General features: G+C 42.4%; 1 protein-coding gene across 1 annotated transcript; it reads right to left on the reverse strand.

Moving 5' to 3' along the window:
- Window positions 1–1,004: 1,004 nt before the first annotated feature.
- LOC146286410 (uncharacterized) lies at window positions 1,005–2,095 on the reverse strand (the record flags this gene model as incomplete). The annotated part of the gene is given in 2 exon segments (XM_084700190.1): window positions 1,005–1,655; window positions 1,799–2,095. Coding segments are annotated over 2 exon segments (948 nt in total), but the record flags the coding sequence as incomplete, so codon positions are not given.
- Between the last annotated feature and the right edge of the window lie 15,092 nt (window positions 2,096–17,187).

Genomic DNA, 17,187 nt, shown 5'->3' on the forward strand with positions numbered 1-17,187 from the left:
ATTTTAGGGCCACTCTTATTCATTCTATACATAAATGATTTAATAAATTCTTCAAAAATATTTCATAAAATTATCATTGCAGACGACACAAATTTGTTTACATCACACATGGACCCACTTATTTTACAAGATATAGTAAACTCGAGAGTTAACCAAAGTGGATTCATGGTTTAAATGCAATAAGCTATCATTAAATGTCAGCAAAACAAATGTCATTTTATTCAAATCATGTAAAAAATGTATCAACACTGACCCTTGCCTGATTAAAATTAATGGGCAGGCGATAAAAAGAGTGTATTCCACTAAATTCCTGGGGGTCCTCACTTACAGTTTTTTTCAATCGCTATGACAGTTTTTTCAATACCTTTAACACATTTGCTAAACTCTTAACGCACCAACACACCTACCACACACAATTGGCAAAACTGTTAATTTCATGCTCAAAATCACACATTGTAAACTAAACTCAAACACTAATTGTCATAACACAAAAATATACTAAAAATGACACCATGTCTACCAAACACTAACACGTGTTCTCTTTTCACAGTAACATTTAGTCAATCATAGCACAATGTCTTAAAAAACACTAACATCAGATGGAATTACAGAAACTGCATTCTTTTATATGTGTCAGGTCTCACAGTATATAGATTATCGATTGTGTTTGCAATGCAGTTTCTTTTGAAGCCTCTACATTTTTGTTTTGTTGGGTTTAGTAAATGCATGCATTTTGTTTCTTTTGCTGCAGAAATTCTGAACAAAAAATTACTGTAATGACTGATCTCAGAGTAGCTTTATAGAATGTATGGTTACTGTATTGAAAAAAAGACGACAGAAACATACTGTAATTGCTGCAGTAAAGGCTTTATGTATTTGCAACAGGACATTATGTGTATTGCAAGATATGTAATATAGCTGCCATTTACATTACTGTATGTGAAAATACTACGTAAATATACAAACAGAAAAAGTCCCCCCCCCAAAAAAAGATACTACGCAATCTAATCTGCCCGGTCTTCTGCATTTGGCCACATGTTCTCATCCACATCACACCTTATATCTTCTCTGGCTAGCCATCTTGGGAAAAATCTTTTGGCATGCCTTATCCACCCCTGGCAGTGTTCAGCTGTGATGTCTTGGCATGCAGCATCCATTGCATCCAGGAGGGACATTTGGTCATGTGGACGATGGTCAAAAACCTTCCATCTCCAGGCTGAGAAAAACTCCTCAATGGGGTTGAGGAAAGGGGCAAGGAAAAGGGACATCATCCTCGGATGGGCGTCAAACCAGGCTGTAACTGCCCGGGAATGGTGGAATGCCACATTGTCCCATGTGATCACATATGTTGGCAAGGGGTCTCCCACATGTCCCCTCTCTACCTCTGGCACCAGTCTTTGGTGCAGGTCTTCTAAAAACAGCAGAAGGCGGTCTGTGTTGTAGGGGCCAATCTCAGATTTATTCAGGAGTGCACCGTTGTTGGAGATGGCGGTGCACATGGTAATGTTGGCTCCTCTTTGGCCTGGCACGGTAACTGTGGCCCTTTTGCCAATTACATTTCTTCCGCGCCGACGCCTTTTTGCCAAGTTGAAACCAGCCTCGTCAACGTAGATCATGACATGTGGGACCTCATTGGCTTCCAACTCCATGACTCTCTGAAAGTAATCAGACAGTGTGTGTAAATGCTCTGCTCTATACATACTATACTGTAAGTCTTACTGTATTCCAGGTTTATAGAGTACTTTACTGCAAAATACACTAGGTATAGTACTGAAATGACTGTATTGCATAACCTTACCTGGACGTATTGGCGACGGAGTTCTTTGATGCGCTCACTGTTCCTTTCAAAAGGAACTTTATACAGTGGTTTCATTCGGACTCTGTGTTTATCCAGAGTCCGAGAAATGGTTGTTACACTGATTGCTGCAATGTTCCCAAAGACAAGATTGTCCTCTTGAACTCTGGACTGAATGTCTTTCAGTTTTATTTCATTGTCAGCAACTACCATGTTGACAATAGCAAGTTCCTGTTCTTCATTTAGGAGCTTTCCTCTGCCCCCTTAAGGAGGTAGACGTTGACTCCTTAGAGAGACAAAATACAGTTACATATTACAAAGGTAGAGACCAGAGGCATACAGTCACTGTAATACATGGTAAACTTACAGTATTTACACTTTGCAGTAGGAGAAGCCTGTATACAATATCCTACCTGTTGGTTTCTCGAAAAATCCGGACAATGGATGCCACTGTGTCCCGGCTGAGATTTGGCTGTACTCTTTCACCAGCTTCTCTGTATGATAGCCCGTGATTTATGACATGGTCTATGATTGTAGCTCTTATTTCGTCCGTTACCCTAGCTCTGGCCCTTCTTTGAGCTCCACCACGCATTCTGACTCCTCTCCCTCGTCCTACTCCTCTCCCATGTCCTACTCCTCTCCCTTGTCCTACTCCTCTCCCTCGTCCTACTCCTCTCCCTTGTCCTACTCCTCTCCCTCGTCCTACTCCTCTCCCTCGTCCTACTCCTCTCCCTCGTCCTACTCCTCTCCCTTGTCCTACTCCTCTCCCATGTCCTACTCCTCTCCCTTGTCCTACTCCTCTCCCATGTCCTGGTACTTGTCTTGGTCCTTGTCTTCCTCTCCTTCGTGGAGGCATTTTTCTTGCTTTCTTCTTCTTTTCTCTATAAATTTATTTTCCCACACAAGATCAGCCCAAAGAGGTCCTCTTTATATACCATATGGTAATGCAATTGAAAGAACCTCAACACCTGAGTGTGTTTCCTAGATGGAAATCAGCTGTGATTATTTGCTTCAATCAGCTATTTCTCAGTAGCAATTGAATATACATAATATGGAGGATATATTTGTGTTTCAATTCACAATATGAACAGTTGTTCACTTTGACTTTAGCCAATAAATTAGGTTTTGAACATTGTGTTATCTGTTCTGACATACAGTGTTAAAGCATTGGTAAATTGGTCCGTAAAAATCGACTGTTTTGGTCTTGGTGGAGCTTGTGTGTAAAAGAAGTTCAAGCATTTAACATTTGTGTTTACTCTATGCATTTTGTGTCAAAGCAACAAGAAATGTGTTAATTGTATAGCCAACACAGGCGGATGTTCTGCTAACTGTGTCAAGAGTTTAGAAAACTTGTTAAAGGTATTGAAAAAACTGTCATAGCGATTGAAAAAAACTGTAACTTTAAAGGTCATATTGACTATCTCGTAAACAAACTGTCCAAATATGTTGGCTTGTTCTATAAGATCAGACATTTTCTTCCTCTATCTGTCCTTCTCACGCTGTATAAAACTCTGTTTGAACCACATCTTAACTATTGTAATGTGATATGGTGCAACACTTTCACCAGCCATCTTAAAAAATGTATTTCCCTGCAAAAGAAAGTCATACGGGCTCTGTCTTGGTCAGAGATAAATTCTCCCACCCAACCTCTATTCCACAGTTTTAAGTTATTAGGACTGACTGGGTTAAATGAATATCATAATGCCTGCTTTATGTTCCAAATTGTCAACAGACTGAACTCTAGATTGAGTAGTCTTGTTCCCATCTCCAGCCCCCAGCATATATATACCAAATGAGAATCAAACCACTCATATCAGGGAAATGTCGCAGACATGTGCGTTCCAATATGAGTGTTGTCTGTAGGGGGCCGCAGATCTGGAACGGGATTGATGAAGGCCTCGAGGTGCTGACCTCTATCTCCAACTTCAAAAGACAACTACAAATTTCTTATTAACTTATACCTAATATAAAAAATAAAAATAAAAAACTACTGGGATGTTTGTGTATGATTGAAGGTATGTAATGTTATGTATGTACTTGTGCGTCATCTGTGGTATTGTGTATCCTATAGTCTGTACCATGTTATGTATGTTATGCATGCACTTGTGTGTCATCTGTGGTATTGTGTATCCTATAGTCTGTATCACTACCCTTACATAAATCATCGGCCCCCTCCTATAAGCTTTCCTAGCTTCTTTGGGGACCCTTTCACTCTACCCAATTGGTCTTGTACCCCAACTGTATTATTATTGTAATATTTGAAGTGGAATTGTGAATAAATCAAATCAAACGGGACACCACTTGGTTACGGGACACCGCTTGGTTATGGGTACGTCGTCTAGCTAGCACATATCGATATATCCAAAGCAAGCAGTGTTATGCACTGATATCAAACAAAATTTGATGGCGTTTACTTAAAATTGTATACATGCTAGTCAGAGAAATGCGGGACTGTTGTGCAAATCAGCACTGTAACATTAGCGTACCAAACTATCAATTTTTAGAAACGTTTCAATTAGGAAAATGGTTGCAAATATATATGTACAGGACTGTGTATACCATAAAACAAGACTGTCTTAATTTTTTTTATCAATGAATTAAGCCGAAAATATTACTACACATTATTTGACAGTACCTAAGCACATAAATATTCACATGCATAAAACCGGTCGTACGCCAGGTCCTGCGCACCTTTCCTTTATAAATCAATATAAACGTGAGATTTACCGTACGTGAACGTGCAACTGACCCCGCCTTGCCTCCTCCCATAAATTAATATGCAGATGGCCTATAAATGCGCTCCTGAGGTCATTTCTTTTTTCTGAATTTAAATGGCTAAACACGCAAAGAAGAACAATTTCACAGACTGAGATCGAGGTTCTAACAACAGAAGTGGAGGCGAGAAAATGTGTCCTGTTTGGCAGCCTGTCATCAGGTTTAGCAACAAAAGAAAGTCGGCGGAGTGGAAAACTGTAATTTGCGCCCTTTCATGTTTTTAACCTGTAGCATTTCGCTAAATATTAAATGCATTACAAATATCATTCAAATCATTATTATAGTGCAGTAAATGCTGTGGGTTGTTCGGAGAACCGGACCACGGCAGAAATTAAGAAGAAATGGTCCGATGTAAAACTCAAAATTAAGAAACAAGTGGTGGCGCATTGTAACAGCATGGTAGCTATAGGGTTATCGTGACATGCATTTCCTGAGTGATTTTATTGTTCGTTTGACACCCTCAAATTTAACAGAAGTTATCAGTGATGGAAAGTTTGGACCATTTTACCGATTCGGTTCTTTGAATCTCGTTCAGCAACGAATATTTTTTCGAGTCATTCGTTCATTTCAACGGGGGGGGGGGGGGGGGTTGCTCACAACCATCATTTTATAGCCATATTCCCTGGCCTAAATACGTCCACTGCAAACACGTATCATATTCTCATGTTAGTGCATGTAAACCAGCAGATACTATTTTCAAAGAAATTCTTCCATTAAAGTAATGTATCATGACAGTTTGTATGATTTGAAATGGTCATTTATTATCACACTAGCATTTAATCATCACAGAAAACAATTACGCTGCACTGAACTTTAAGTTAAGTACAGGGTGGCCGCGGTATTTAAGTTCACGGTTATCAAGATATCAGACCAGACTAGCTGCAGACCAGAGGACCAATCAGAGTGAAGGGGCTGTGACGCGGAGAGAAAACCAAACTGGCGGCAAAACATTTTTTTCATTCTTTGTTTTTCAAAATCCTTTTTGGGTTATAAGGAGGACACATGTGGAAAATGAACTTTGCAGAGTGCCTGGTTTTTGAGCTGATTGTGGGAAACTAAACCCTTTCTAATTTGTCAGGGTGTCTACATGTATAAACAAGTTCAATTTAAGACTTTAAGACCTTTTAATACCACTTCTAAATGAAATTTAAGACTAAACTTACGATGGAAATTATTACGACCGGAAAGTAATATTCAACCTGGCAGAACAGATTGCCTGCATTTTCGCAGTGACATGACACCAAAAAAAAATAAGATCCATCCAATCTGAATTTAAGATTTATTAGAGAGATTTTTATACAGTATATGTGTGTGGATGTGTGTGTGTATGCATGTACATGTGCGTGTGCCGTAACAGATTTGAACTGATTTCCTACTGGTGCCTCATGAGAGGGGATCCACTGGCCTCAGAGCAGAGGAGGAATTGCATGAAAAGCCCGCCAGATCATTCACGCACTTTTTATGTGTGTGCCTGTGTTTGTGGGAGCTTGTGTGTGTGTGTGTGTGTGTGTGTGTGAGAGAGATAGACACAGAGGGGGTAGTACAAGAGTAACAGGAAGAGAGATGAAGAGAGATCTGTGTGCCTGTACTTGTACTTGCTTGAGTAAACTGGATGTGATATGCTGAGAAGTGTTCATATAACATGTACCATGAACCTGAACATATCGACCCCATTCAATCATATCCTGAATAACCAATCAATTACTTTGTTTCATAACCATACAACTGAACAGGGGAATCGGGAGACAAAGCAGATTAATTCAAAGCTGTTACAGATCAACTGTACTGCAGGACTACTGTTTAACACATCACCACAGACAAAAAATGGCATCCAGCAACACAGATCCAAGCGAAGGTCCCATCTGATAACGCTGACCAGTATTTGGTGATGGTAGTGTCTAGTTCCTCCTCCACAGAGTGGCTCCGGCCAGCCTCCCTCCAGCCCAATTCTCACCCCATTACCTTCTCTCAAGCCTTCCACTCCTGTGGTTTCAGATCCACTCAGTTATGTTGCAAGCATTTGGCACTAGCCCAAAACGAGGACTTCTGAATGTATCTCGCTCTGATGAGTGAGGGGGGACACGTGCATACAGTCTTTGCATGAGAGAGAGGACGACTGGCTCAGAGCATCATAAAGAGGAACATCTATTTTTTATATTTTTATAAATGTAGTCCATCCATGTCAAATTGACGTGTTAGGAAGGTTATTTTATTAGTAAGTCTGTGTTTGCTCAGCGGCAGCAGATGTACACTTAAAGGAGAGAGTTATCAAGTTGAGTTATTAAAGCAGTGTTTAAAATGGGAGAATAAAGGCCCATCAGGACTCAGACTCATCACAGCACACTGAGGCCTGTCTGAGGCCTGTCTGCTTGAGACTGGTTCTGGGTAACTGCTGCTGAATGATATAGAGTTCTCTGCATCAGTGTATGTATTGTACGGTAAATACATCAGCTAATTAACTAACTCTTACATTTAGTCATTCAGGCACTAAAGTCTCAAAAGACAACACCAAAGACAAGGCCCACCAGTGCTGGAAACTGGGACCTCTTCTAAAATACCTTTACCATAAATGTAACCCCTATGAGCAACCCTATTCATCCTGAAACTGGATTTTAAAATGATCTGCACCACCCAGATGTGATAGCCTATGTATAAAAGTGAACATTTATAAAATGTCAATACTATTTTAAATTGAATAACCACTTACAAATTATATAGCCACAACACTCTCAATGAGATGGCAACGGTGCCCTTTTCTAGGGTGGAGCACTCAGTGCCTCAGAAATGTTTTGAACTTCAACGCATATTAACGTCAAATCCGCCGCGGAGCTCCAGTGTCAGCTGGGATTATGTGTCCTCACAGATGATCTCCAGGAAGACTGGTCATCTCCACAGCGCTCAGAAGCCTGGCTCGCAGGGTTAGATAACTACACTAGATGTGATCCAGAATGATCTTCATGAAATCCACATACCACATTTGTGTGATAAAACAACGGTCAACTTGGAAGAAGTGAAATAATGGTCGCATGGCAATTAAGATTTGTCGGGTTGAAATGGTGTTGGTGACGAAATGGTCTTCTTACATGATATTTTCAATAAAACTATTAAATGTGTATTTCGGTAAGCACTGTATTGTATGTTTTACAAATGAAATGCCCACTCTGTAACAAATGTCCTGTGTATTCATTTTTTGGTTTCCCTCAGGAAAAACAAATAAGTGCAAACCGTCTGCCTTGTACTTGTGCTTAGGTGTCAATAAAACCCCTAAGACCTCCCTAAGGACTTTGACCTCCCTTACACTCCTGGTATCTGTCGGTTTCTCCCCCACCTCTGTCCTGGGAGTTCCAGAGTTCCATTGCGACAGAGCAGTGATCAGGATTAAGCCCAATGGGCACTTTAATTTACTCCAGGAGGGTAAGCAAAGCAGCACAGTAATTCCACATAAATTGAGTGTGTTCAACAGCGTCCTCTGGCAACACGTGGCATGGAATAGTGGCAACCATTCCTGAGAGCCCCAGGAGCACCACTCGAGTCATTGCATAACCAGTGACAGGCAGCCACTGTCTCGTGAACAAATCTTTTATTGTGTTTGCTCTCATCCTCCGCTGCAATGTTCTACAGGTAAAACGCTTTAATAACGGAGGTGGTGTGAGAGTTGTTTTTATGAGGATTGATAGTCTGGCTTGATGAGACGATCAAAAAAAGAATAATGGGTGTGTTTAACCAAAGCTTCTGAAGGCAAGACTAATATTATTTAAATATATATAATTTCCTATTGTGGTTAACAGTTTTAATATAAATAATAGTGTTAATAATATAATCTTAAAATTATAGGATTCGTCGTCGTCATCTGCCGCTTGTCCGGGGATCGGGTCGCGGGGGCAACGACCTATGCAGGGAGGCCCAGGCTTCCCTCTCCCCGGACACTTCCACCACCTCTTCCTGGGGGACCCCGAGGCGTTCCCAGGCCAGCCGAGTGACATAGTCCCTCCAGCGTGTCCTGGGTCTTCCCCGGGGCCTCTTCCCAGTGGGACGTGCACGGAACACCTCACCAGGGAGGCGTCCAGGAGGCATCCTAATCAGATGCCCGAGCCACCTCAGCTGGCTCCTCTCGACGCGGAGGAGCAGCGGTTCTACTCTGAGCCCCTCCCGGATGACCGAGCTTCCCACCCTATCTCTAAGGGAGAGCCCGGACACCCTGCGGAGAAAGCTCATTTCGGCCGCTTGTATTCGCGATCTCGTTCTTTCGGTCACTACCCATAGTTCGTGACCATAGGTGAGGGTAGGAACGTAGATCGACTGGTAAATAGAGAGCTTCGCCTTTCGACTCAGCTCCTTCTTCACCAAGACGGACCGATGCAGAGCCCGCATCACTGCGGACGCCGCACCGATCCGCCTGTCGACCTCGCGCTCCATTCTTCCCTCACTCGTGAACAAGACCCCGAGATACTTCAACTCCTCCACTTGGTTCAGGATCTCCTCCCCGACCCGGAGATGGCACTCCACCCTTTTCCGGTCGATAACCATGGTCTCAGATTTGGAGGTGCTGATTCACATCCCAGCCGCTTCACATTCGGTTGCGAACCGCTCCAGTGAGAGCTGAAGGTCACGGCCCGATGAAGCCAACAGGACCACATCATCTGCAAAAAGCAGCGACCCGATCCTGAGGTCACCAAACCGGACCCCCTCAACACCCTGGCTGCGCCTAGAAATCCTGTCCATATAGGTAATGAACAGAATCGGTGACATAGGGCAGCCCTGGCGGAGTCCAACCCTCACCGGAAACAAGTTTGACTTACTACCGGCAATGCGGACCAAACTCTGGCACCGGTCGTACAGGGACCGGACAGCCCCGATCAGGGAATCCGGTACCCCGTACTCTCGGAGCACCCCCCACATGAGCCCCCGAGGGACACGGTTGAACGCCTTTTCCAAATCCACAAAACATGTGTAGACTGGTTGGGCGAACTCCCATGTACCCTCCAGGACTACGCGGAGGGTATAGAGCTGGTCCACTGTTCCACGGCCAGGACGAAAACCACATTGCTCCTCCTGAATCCGAGGTTCGACAATCCGGCGGACCCTCCTCTCCAGGACCCCTGAATAGACTTTCCCAGGGAGGCTGAGGAGTGTGATCCCCTTAAAGTTGGAGCACACCCTCCGGTCCCCCTTTTTAAAGAGGGGAACCACCACCCCGGTCTGCCAGTCCAGAGGCACTGTCCCCGATGTCCACGCGATGTTGCAGAGTCGTGTCAACCAAGACAGCCCTACAACATCCAGAGCCTTAAGGAACTCCGGGCGGACCTCGTCCACCCCAGGGGCCCTGCCACCGCGGAGCTTTTCAACCACCTCGGCGACCTCGGCCCCAGAGATAGAAGGGCCCCCCCCGATGTCCCCAGACTCTGCCTCCACGTCGGAAAGCGTGTTGGTGGAATTAAGGAGGTCTTCAAAGTATTCCTTCCACCGATCCAGGACGTCCCCCGTCGAAGTCAGCAGCGCACCGTCCCCACCGTATACAGTGTTGACAGAGCACTGCTTCCCCCTCCTGAGTCGCCGGATGGTGGTCCAGAACCATTTTTGAAGCCGTTCGGAAGTCATTCTCCAATTATAGGATTAATAAATATTAATCTTCGTCTTTGTCCACAATGTCAACAATCTATGCTTGCGCTTAACATAATATATTTGCCATCATGTCATGAACGTTTTTACTAAAAGTCAAATGTGTTTTAAAATAACGGGAATAAACTATATTAACAACATTTCATGTATGTGTGACAACCATTTGCTAAACTTGCTACAACAGGGCAGGAAACTCAAGCCATTTCTCCCTGTGCTCATTCAATATAGGTCTATGGCTCATTCAGCTCAATGTAAATTGGCTATCGGCCAATGTGAACTTTAGTGCTCGTGGCCTGTTAGTATCCGCGAACAGATTTGCAGGCAACTTTGATTGATGTAGGCAAATAAATGGGGTGCTAGTTTACCCATTTCGGTTTGGTTTCAAACTTAGCAAAAATCAGGAAAAATTATTCTATGAAAAAGCTAGTAGTATGAGCCAGGTTTGAGAATAAAAAAAAATACTTGGGGAGATAGCTTTGTAAATGTTGACTGGAGTTAATAGAATAAAAACGACCGGAAGAGTCGGAAGTCAAACACGAAATGCAATACCACCTACATCCACCGGGGCCGTTGCTTCAAGCCTAAAGGCGAGGGGTGGGGGCTTGGTGGGGGCTTGGTCTGGCTCTCTCTCGCTCCATGGGGCCGAAAATCAAGCTGTTCACTTAGCGCTCCCCTAGAGGCCTGGAGAACTTCTGTTGTGAAAATTGGATGCAGCATTTTTGGTTTGCGTGCTTTCGTTTTTGCAATGCGTTTATGTATTTGCGCAGTGTTTATGTATTTTCTTTGTGTTGTGTGTATTTTCAGCGCGTTTGCTGAATGCTGCGCATGTGTTGTCAAATGATTGAAGATGTTTTCTTAATTTGCTTGTGTTTTGACCAATTTTCACCATACGTCACACGACTGTCAAACTGGCTCAACTGCGCATGTCGGTTGCAAAAGACGAACTTCTCCCGGGTTTAATACACTTGGAGTGTCGATCAGGTCATCATATATCTCTCTGGATTACAGGGCTTGACATTAACTTTTTGAGGCAGTTGTCCTTTGGACAAGTAAATTAACGTTTCACTGGTTAATGCTCAAAAGTCACTTGAACCCGATACCTTTAAATAGCCTGACCAATTGATCGGGCAAAACCTAGCCTGGCTAACGAAGGTTGCTTTCTCAGGCAAATGACGAATGAAACAGGCTTGGTTAAAAAAATCCAATATGCTGGCTATCTTCAGCAGGCTCCTATCTACAAAACTCAGTCCTCCCTGACATTTCTGGTGTAGAATGGAGTGAAATACAACATTGTGCACACTGTCAGTGAGTGACGAGTCTGACTGATGCTAACGTCAAAACAGTGTAACGGGGACGCAGTCTCACTCAGATTGCCAGTTTAAACAAATCAGAAAAATAATTGGACCAGCTGGCTAAAATCAGAATTCCCATATCTTTTGAAAGCTGCCTTCCCCGACTTTTTAGAATTGACTGTAAAACAGTAAAATTATGAACTTTGTGACATGACGTGAAGACATGGTTGCTGCTCGACTATGCGGTCTGTACCGGGCTACATCCTCACTCAAATTTCAAGACTTTTGTGACCCAAATCAAAATTCTTATGCCACAGATCAATGGGGAATCGCTTTCTCTCTTACAGGCTGTCTTTTCGACTTTTTTGGCCTTTTTAACTCGAACTATTTGTATGATCCGTGTGGTCTTGTTGCCGTTATAAATGCTATCCTTTCCCGGTTTTCTGCCACCACTTTGCGCACGCATCCCGAATTAAACACATGAAACGTTTTTATCACATTATAATGTTAATAGTTTCACGTTATAACAAGATAAATAGGTTTATTGTTATAACGTGATACGTTTGTATATCCCAATAACGTGAAAATAACTTGAAAGGTGAAAAACATCTTGCTGTAACAAAAAACATATCACATAATAATGTGATACTGATCCGTTTATCCTTTTCTGGTGTGGCAGCAATACGCTGCCATAGAAGAGATGGGGGATTGAAATGAAAAGACAAAGGGCCCTATTTTGACTATCTGAAATGCAAGTATCAAGACGCAAAGCGTAAGTAACTTTGTGGGCGTGACTCCAGCTTGGTTGTTATTTTGCCGGCGGGATAAATGACTTTGCGCTTGGCGCAAATCTAAAAAGGGTTGGTCTGAAGTAGCTACGTGAGTCAGATGGCTGAGCGGTTAGGGGAGTCGGGCTGGTAATCAGAAGATTGTGCCAATGACGTTGTGTCCTTGGGCAAGGCACTTCACCCTACTTGCCTCGGGGGAATGTCCCTGTATTTACTGTAAGTCGCTCTGGATAAGAGCGTCTGCTGAATGACTAAATGTAATGTAGCTACATTACTAATGGGTGTGGTTTGGGCGTAACGTGCAATAAACCAATGAGAGCGTCATCTCACATTCCCTTTAAGAGCAGCGCTTGTTCCATGGCGGATTGCTATTATAACGGCGGATTTGCCAGGCGCATGCCAGGAGCGGTTCACAGCCGAGGAGACCGACGTTATAGTCAGGGCCGTAAAAAATATAGAAATGACATTGTATGGGAAAGGCAGAGAAGTTTTCTCACTGCACTACATTTCCCGCTCATGCTGCTCATTCAAAGTGTTTTATATATATTTTATTTTTTTAATTGTTATATTTTTTAATTGTTTAGTTCTTAGAATTAGTTGAACTATTGTACTTTTTTTACTTAATTTAAGAAACGGTAGGCCCTATATGTTTATTGTTTGCGCCTTCCTGCCACAGTAAATTCTGTGTTTGTGTAACATAGGCTACATGGTGAATAAACCGAATTCTGATTCTGATCCTGATGGAGATGGGAGCAGAAACCTACCCAAATTAGCTTTGGTTAAAGAGGGGTGGGAGGAAATTGCCACAATTGTTACCAATCAAGTTCACATACATAGAGATTTCTCATGAAATTTCTCATGAATTTTATAATCATTGAAGAAATGTAACACGCCATAAATCAAAACAATGTAACGTAGCTTCGCAGAAAGAAGACCCTGGCCTTGCCAGCAGTGCGCACGGACCAAGCTTGCGCCCTTAAAATACCATCTGAATAATACGCCATTGTCTTTAGACCACGTTTTTCCTGGTCAGTGGCAGAATTGTTTTTCGGAAACTGCAAAATAGCACCAGGGAACGTTTGCGCCGGAACACGCCTCCTTTTTCGCTGAACCGCCCAGGGGAGCGCAAAGTCATTTCGATGTGCGTCTGTGGAGGGAAAAGGCTTTGCGTCGAGTGCAAACTAGGAATGACACTTACGTCGTTGATGAAGTCTATTGCGCTGGGTGCAAGATCGGGCCCAAAGTGTTATGTCACTGGCCTGATCCGGGCCAGGGTTTCTGTTTTTCCACGTGCCGGTTTCATTCCATACTCCATCCCTCCTGTGTAATTGACACACCTGCAACTCATCCCTTCATCAGCACCACAATATTTCAACCCCAGTTTTCCAGTCACTCATCGCCAGTTCAATGCTTCATCCAGACGTTAGTATCGGCTCCTAGCCTGGCTTCCTGCCCAACTTAACCCCGCCCACAACACAAATTTGCTCGGTAAGTCGGGTCTGGAGAGGCTCATATTGGGGACAAACTATATAAAACCAGGAGCTGGGCGGACCAATGAAATTGCCAGGGCGGGCTTTATACGATGATGGACAGATGATCAACAGTAACATAATCAACAACGTCACGAAAGAGCGCTTGGGTTGAATTCGTTTTCAACAAACAACATATTACGTTGCTATGATTGGTTGTAGGTCTATCCAATTGAGTGAAGAGGCATTTGTTTTACTAGTTCGACTGAAACACGCCCCATAGTCACAGCCCAACGGAGAGTTATCAGACTCATATTCTGACTAGAATTCTGAGTATCACAACGTCAGGTTAATCAGCTCCTATTCTACGGAAAAATATCTAGTACACTCCTTATATCTAGTGATGGGGGAAACAAAGCTTTCCGAAGCAACAAGCTATTTGACACAATTGTCTCGAAAAAGTATCGCTTTTTCGAAGCATTCGATACTTCTCCATAGGGTTATCTGCTGGTCAGTTTATGGTATGGCGACTGTATCGAGCGATGGAAGGAATCAAGTGACGTCAAGTCCTCGAGACGTCAGTCTCACAATAGTCATTGACAACTTGATAAATAAAGGTTATGTGACAAATGTTATGTGTCAAATGTATATGTTATCATAAATATTGTTGTATTATAAACAACGTAACGTCTTTGCTACTTTACATCCATAACATTTATTTTTAGGTTCTTATTATATTAATTACACAAGTAGCCCAACTGAGTATGGCCTAGTGGTATGAGTGCTGCCCCTCACTCAGACATAGTGGGATCGCATCCGGGCATCGCGTTTTAGTGGAAGTATGCTAAATGAATACATCATTATATGATAATATAGACTAGAGGTTAAGGTTTTGGAACATGCTTTTGCAACCGGTAAAGGGATGGCCACATTTGAAAGCTGGTAAAACTAGAGAAAGATGTAGGCTATGTGCTTGTGTACACCTACTATCTCACATCTGTATATATCTCTGTCTATCTAGCTCTGGCAATCTATATGTATCTCTGGCTCTGTCATTGAATTTATTATATAGCATCCGCAAATAGGCCTATGTCTCCTCTCTATAACCTACGAATATTAGTTATTTCTGATGTCTTTTTAAGCGTTTGAATAAAATGCCGTTTGTCTCAGCTGCTCGTGTGACGAGCAGCTTCGGACGTCACTTCGACACTTCGACAGGTGATCGCGTAGTTTTTGCCCATTTGAAGCCACGCTCGACACGTTTGTGTTGGTACCAATTGTTTCGAAAGGTCGATACCGCTTTGTGAGCACGGTATCGAGCATAACATCACTACTACAGACCACATCCTCCGGTTCATCAGCATTGCCTGCCACGCCTGACTGTCTGCCTGCCACACTTGACTGCCCCACCGGATCTCCTTCATTCTCCTTCACCTCATTTTCAAATAAACCAGTCAACCATACCTTCAGTGGAGTCGTGCATTTGGGTCCACCCACCAGTAGCCAGTTGGTCCAACGTAACACAAAGACAAGAAGGACGTAGAGAAGGGGGTGAAGTGCAAGGGTTCAAAGGTCAAGAGACACATCAAATTTGCAAACACAACTCACTTGTTCATTATTACCATGAATGCCATTCCAGCATTGAGCTTTGGGTCTATGAACATTCAGCTGTAGCAGATTTACAAGGCAGATAAATTATCTTACCCCGTCAGACAGACATCCGTATAAAGCCAAACATGGCTCTCAGACGGCATGTGTATGACAGTGTTACTATTAAAAATGTGATCTATTTTACAGTATTAGAATGTATTTTTTATTTATTATTCATTTTTCCCCAATTCACCATGAGTGAAGGTTTTCTGTGTTTGTTTTGAAGGATATACAGTTTTGCTAACATACTGTTGTACATAGCATCTAGCTACTAATCCCTTTATATTCTCAGTTTCATATGTCAAGGGCCACCTGAGTATTGGGAATGGCAGAGTCCCCAATACTGTAGATGTTCAGTTCAGTCTGAATGCCTCTTCAATTTGTATGTCTTGATCTCCAATGAAAGGCCATCCAGGAATACGTCGGCCTGCCTCTGAGTTGGAAATAACAGTTATTACAACGATGCAGACTGATTGTTGACATATTCTCTGAGGGGTATGGAGGGCTGCCAATGTCATTACATCCTGCACATTTACAGCCAAAGGCAAAGAACTGGGTCCCAAATTGTGTGTGTGTGTCTTTGCGTGTGTGTTTTTGTTGTGTGTGTTTTTGTTGTGTGTGTGTCTGTGAGTGAGTCTGCATGCGTGTGTCTCTCTCCAAACTATAAAAAAACGAGATCTCTCAAATGTAAATACAGTACATACAGTACCATGATTGAAGTATTCTAATCCTTAAGGGATTACTTTGTTTTGAAGGAAAATGTTACCATCATTATCAGAAACGAGCAATGCCTACTTCTAACTGGCCTCAGCAGCAAGGAAAACTTAAATAAATGAATATGACTAGGAAGGCATCTAATGTGTCGGGAAAGATGTAGCTAAGCAACAATCTTAATTAAGGTAGATAAATGATTTCAAAGTAATTTGGCAACTTTTCAAGGGCTTTTAGTTGTTTCAACAACTGATCTTAAACAGTTCATAACAGAAAAAAGCTCTGGGAAACTCTCCTGGCAACAAGATTAAAAGGAAATATAAAAACCTAAAGAATATTTGTACATGGTACTTGTACACTGGGTTACCCACGCGTGGCACTACAAACTACACGTGTGGTCTTCATCAGGGTGTGAAGACCTTTGCAGTGCTATGCATTATATAAGTTCAAAGCATCCGTGGAAAATACAGTTGTTGGTCTTATAGTTACTGGGCCATGGTGCCAGCCAGTTTATTTTTAGTGGTGCATAGGAAACACATGTGCAATGTACAGTACAAAGAGTGAACAGCAAACTCAGCTGCATGTCTTTTGGACTGTATAGCTTGTTAAGATTAAATTGTTTAGATTCAATTGTTAGCTAATAATTGTTTTATTACTGACTGAAATAAAAGTCTGTACTTCCGTATATCTACTACTTTATTGGACGACACCTAACCTTAGCCCTGACCTTGACAACAGAAGAGTAACACTAAACACGAACCCTCAAGCTCAGTTGAAAAAAAAGTGATAATTGGACGTGTTTTTACGGTATTTAATGTTTTATGTTAATGGTTAGTTTTGTGGGCGTGTAGGTATTCATTATAAACACATGACTACAAGGAGCTGCCTTTGTGAAAGTCCTACAAAAAAGGCATATGCTCAGTAATGTTTAATTTTAAAGTAATCAATTTCCTTATCCTTTGAGCTAGATTTCCATTTTAATGTATATTATTCAACTCAACAGAATGTCATTGTCAAAGGGTCTGGCTACAGCTTCTTGTTACATAAATGTTACATGAATGTGCATTATCAGACCTTGCGTCTTTGAA

Source organism: Hypomesus nipponensis, chromosome 6 (assembly GCF_054491055.1).
Source record: "Hypomesus nipponensis isolate SF chromosome 6, ASM5449105v1, whole genome shotgun sequence".
In the NCBI taxonomy this organism is placed as follows: Eukaryota; Metazoa; Chordata; class Actinopteri; order Osmeriformes; family Osmeridae; genus Hypomesus; species Hypomesus nipponensis.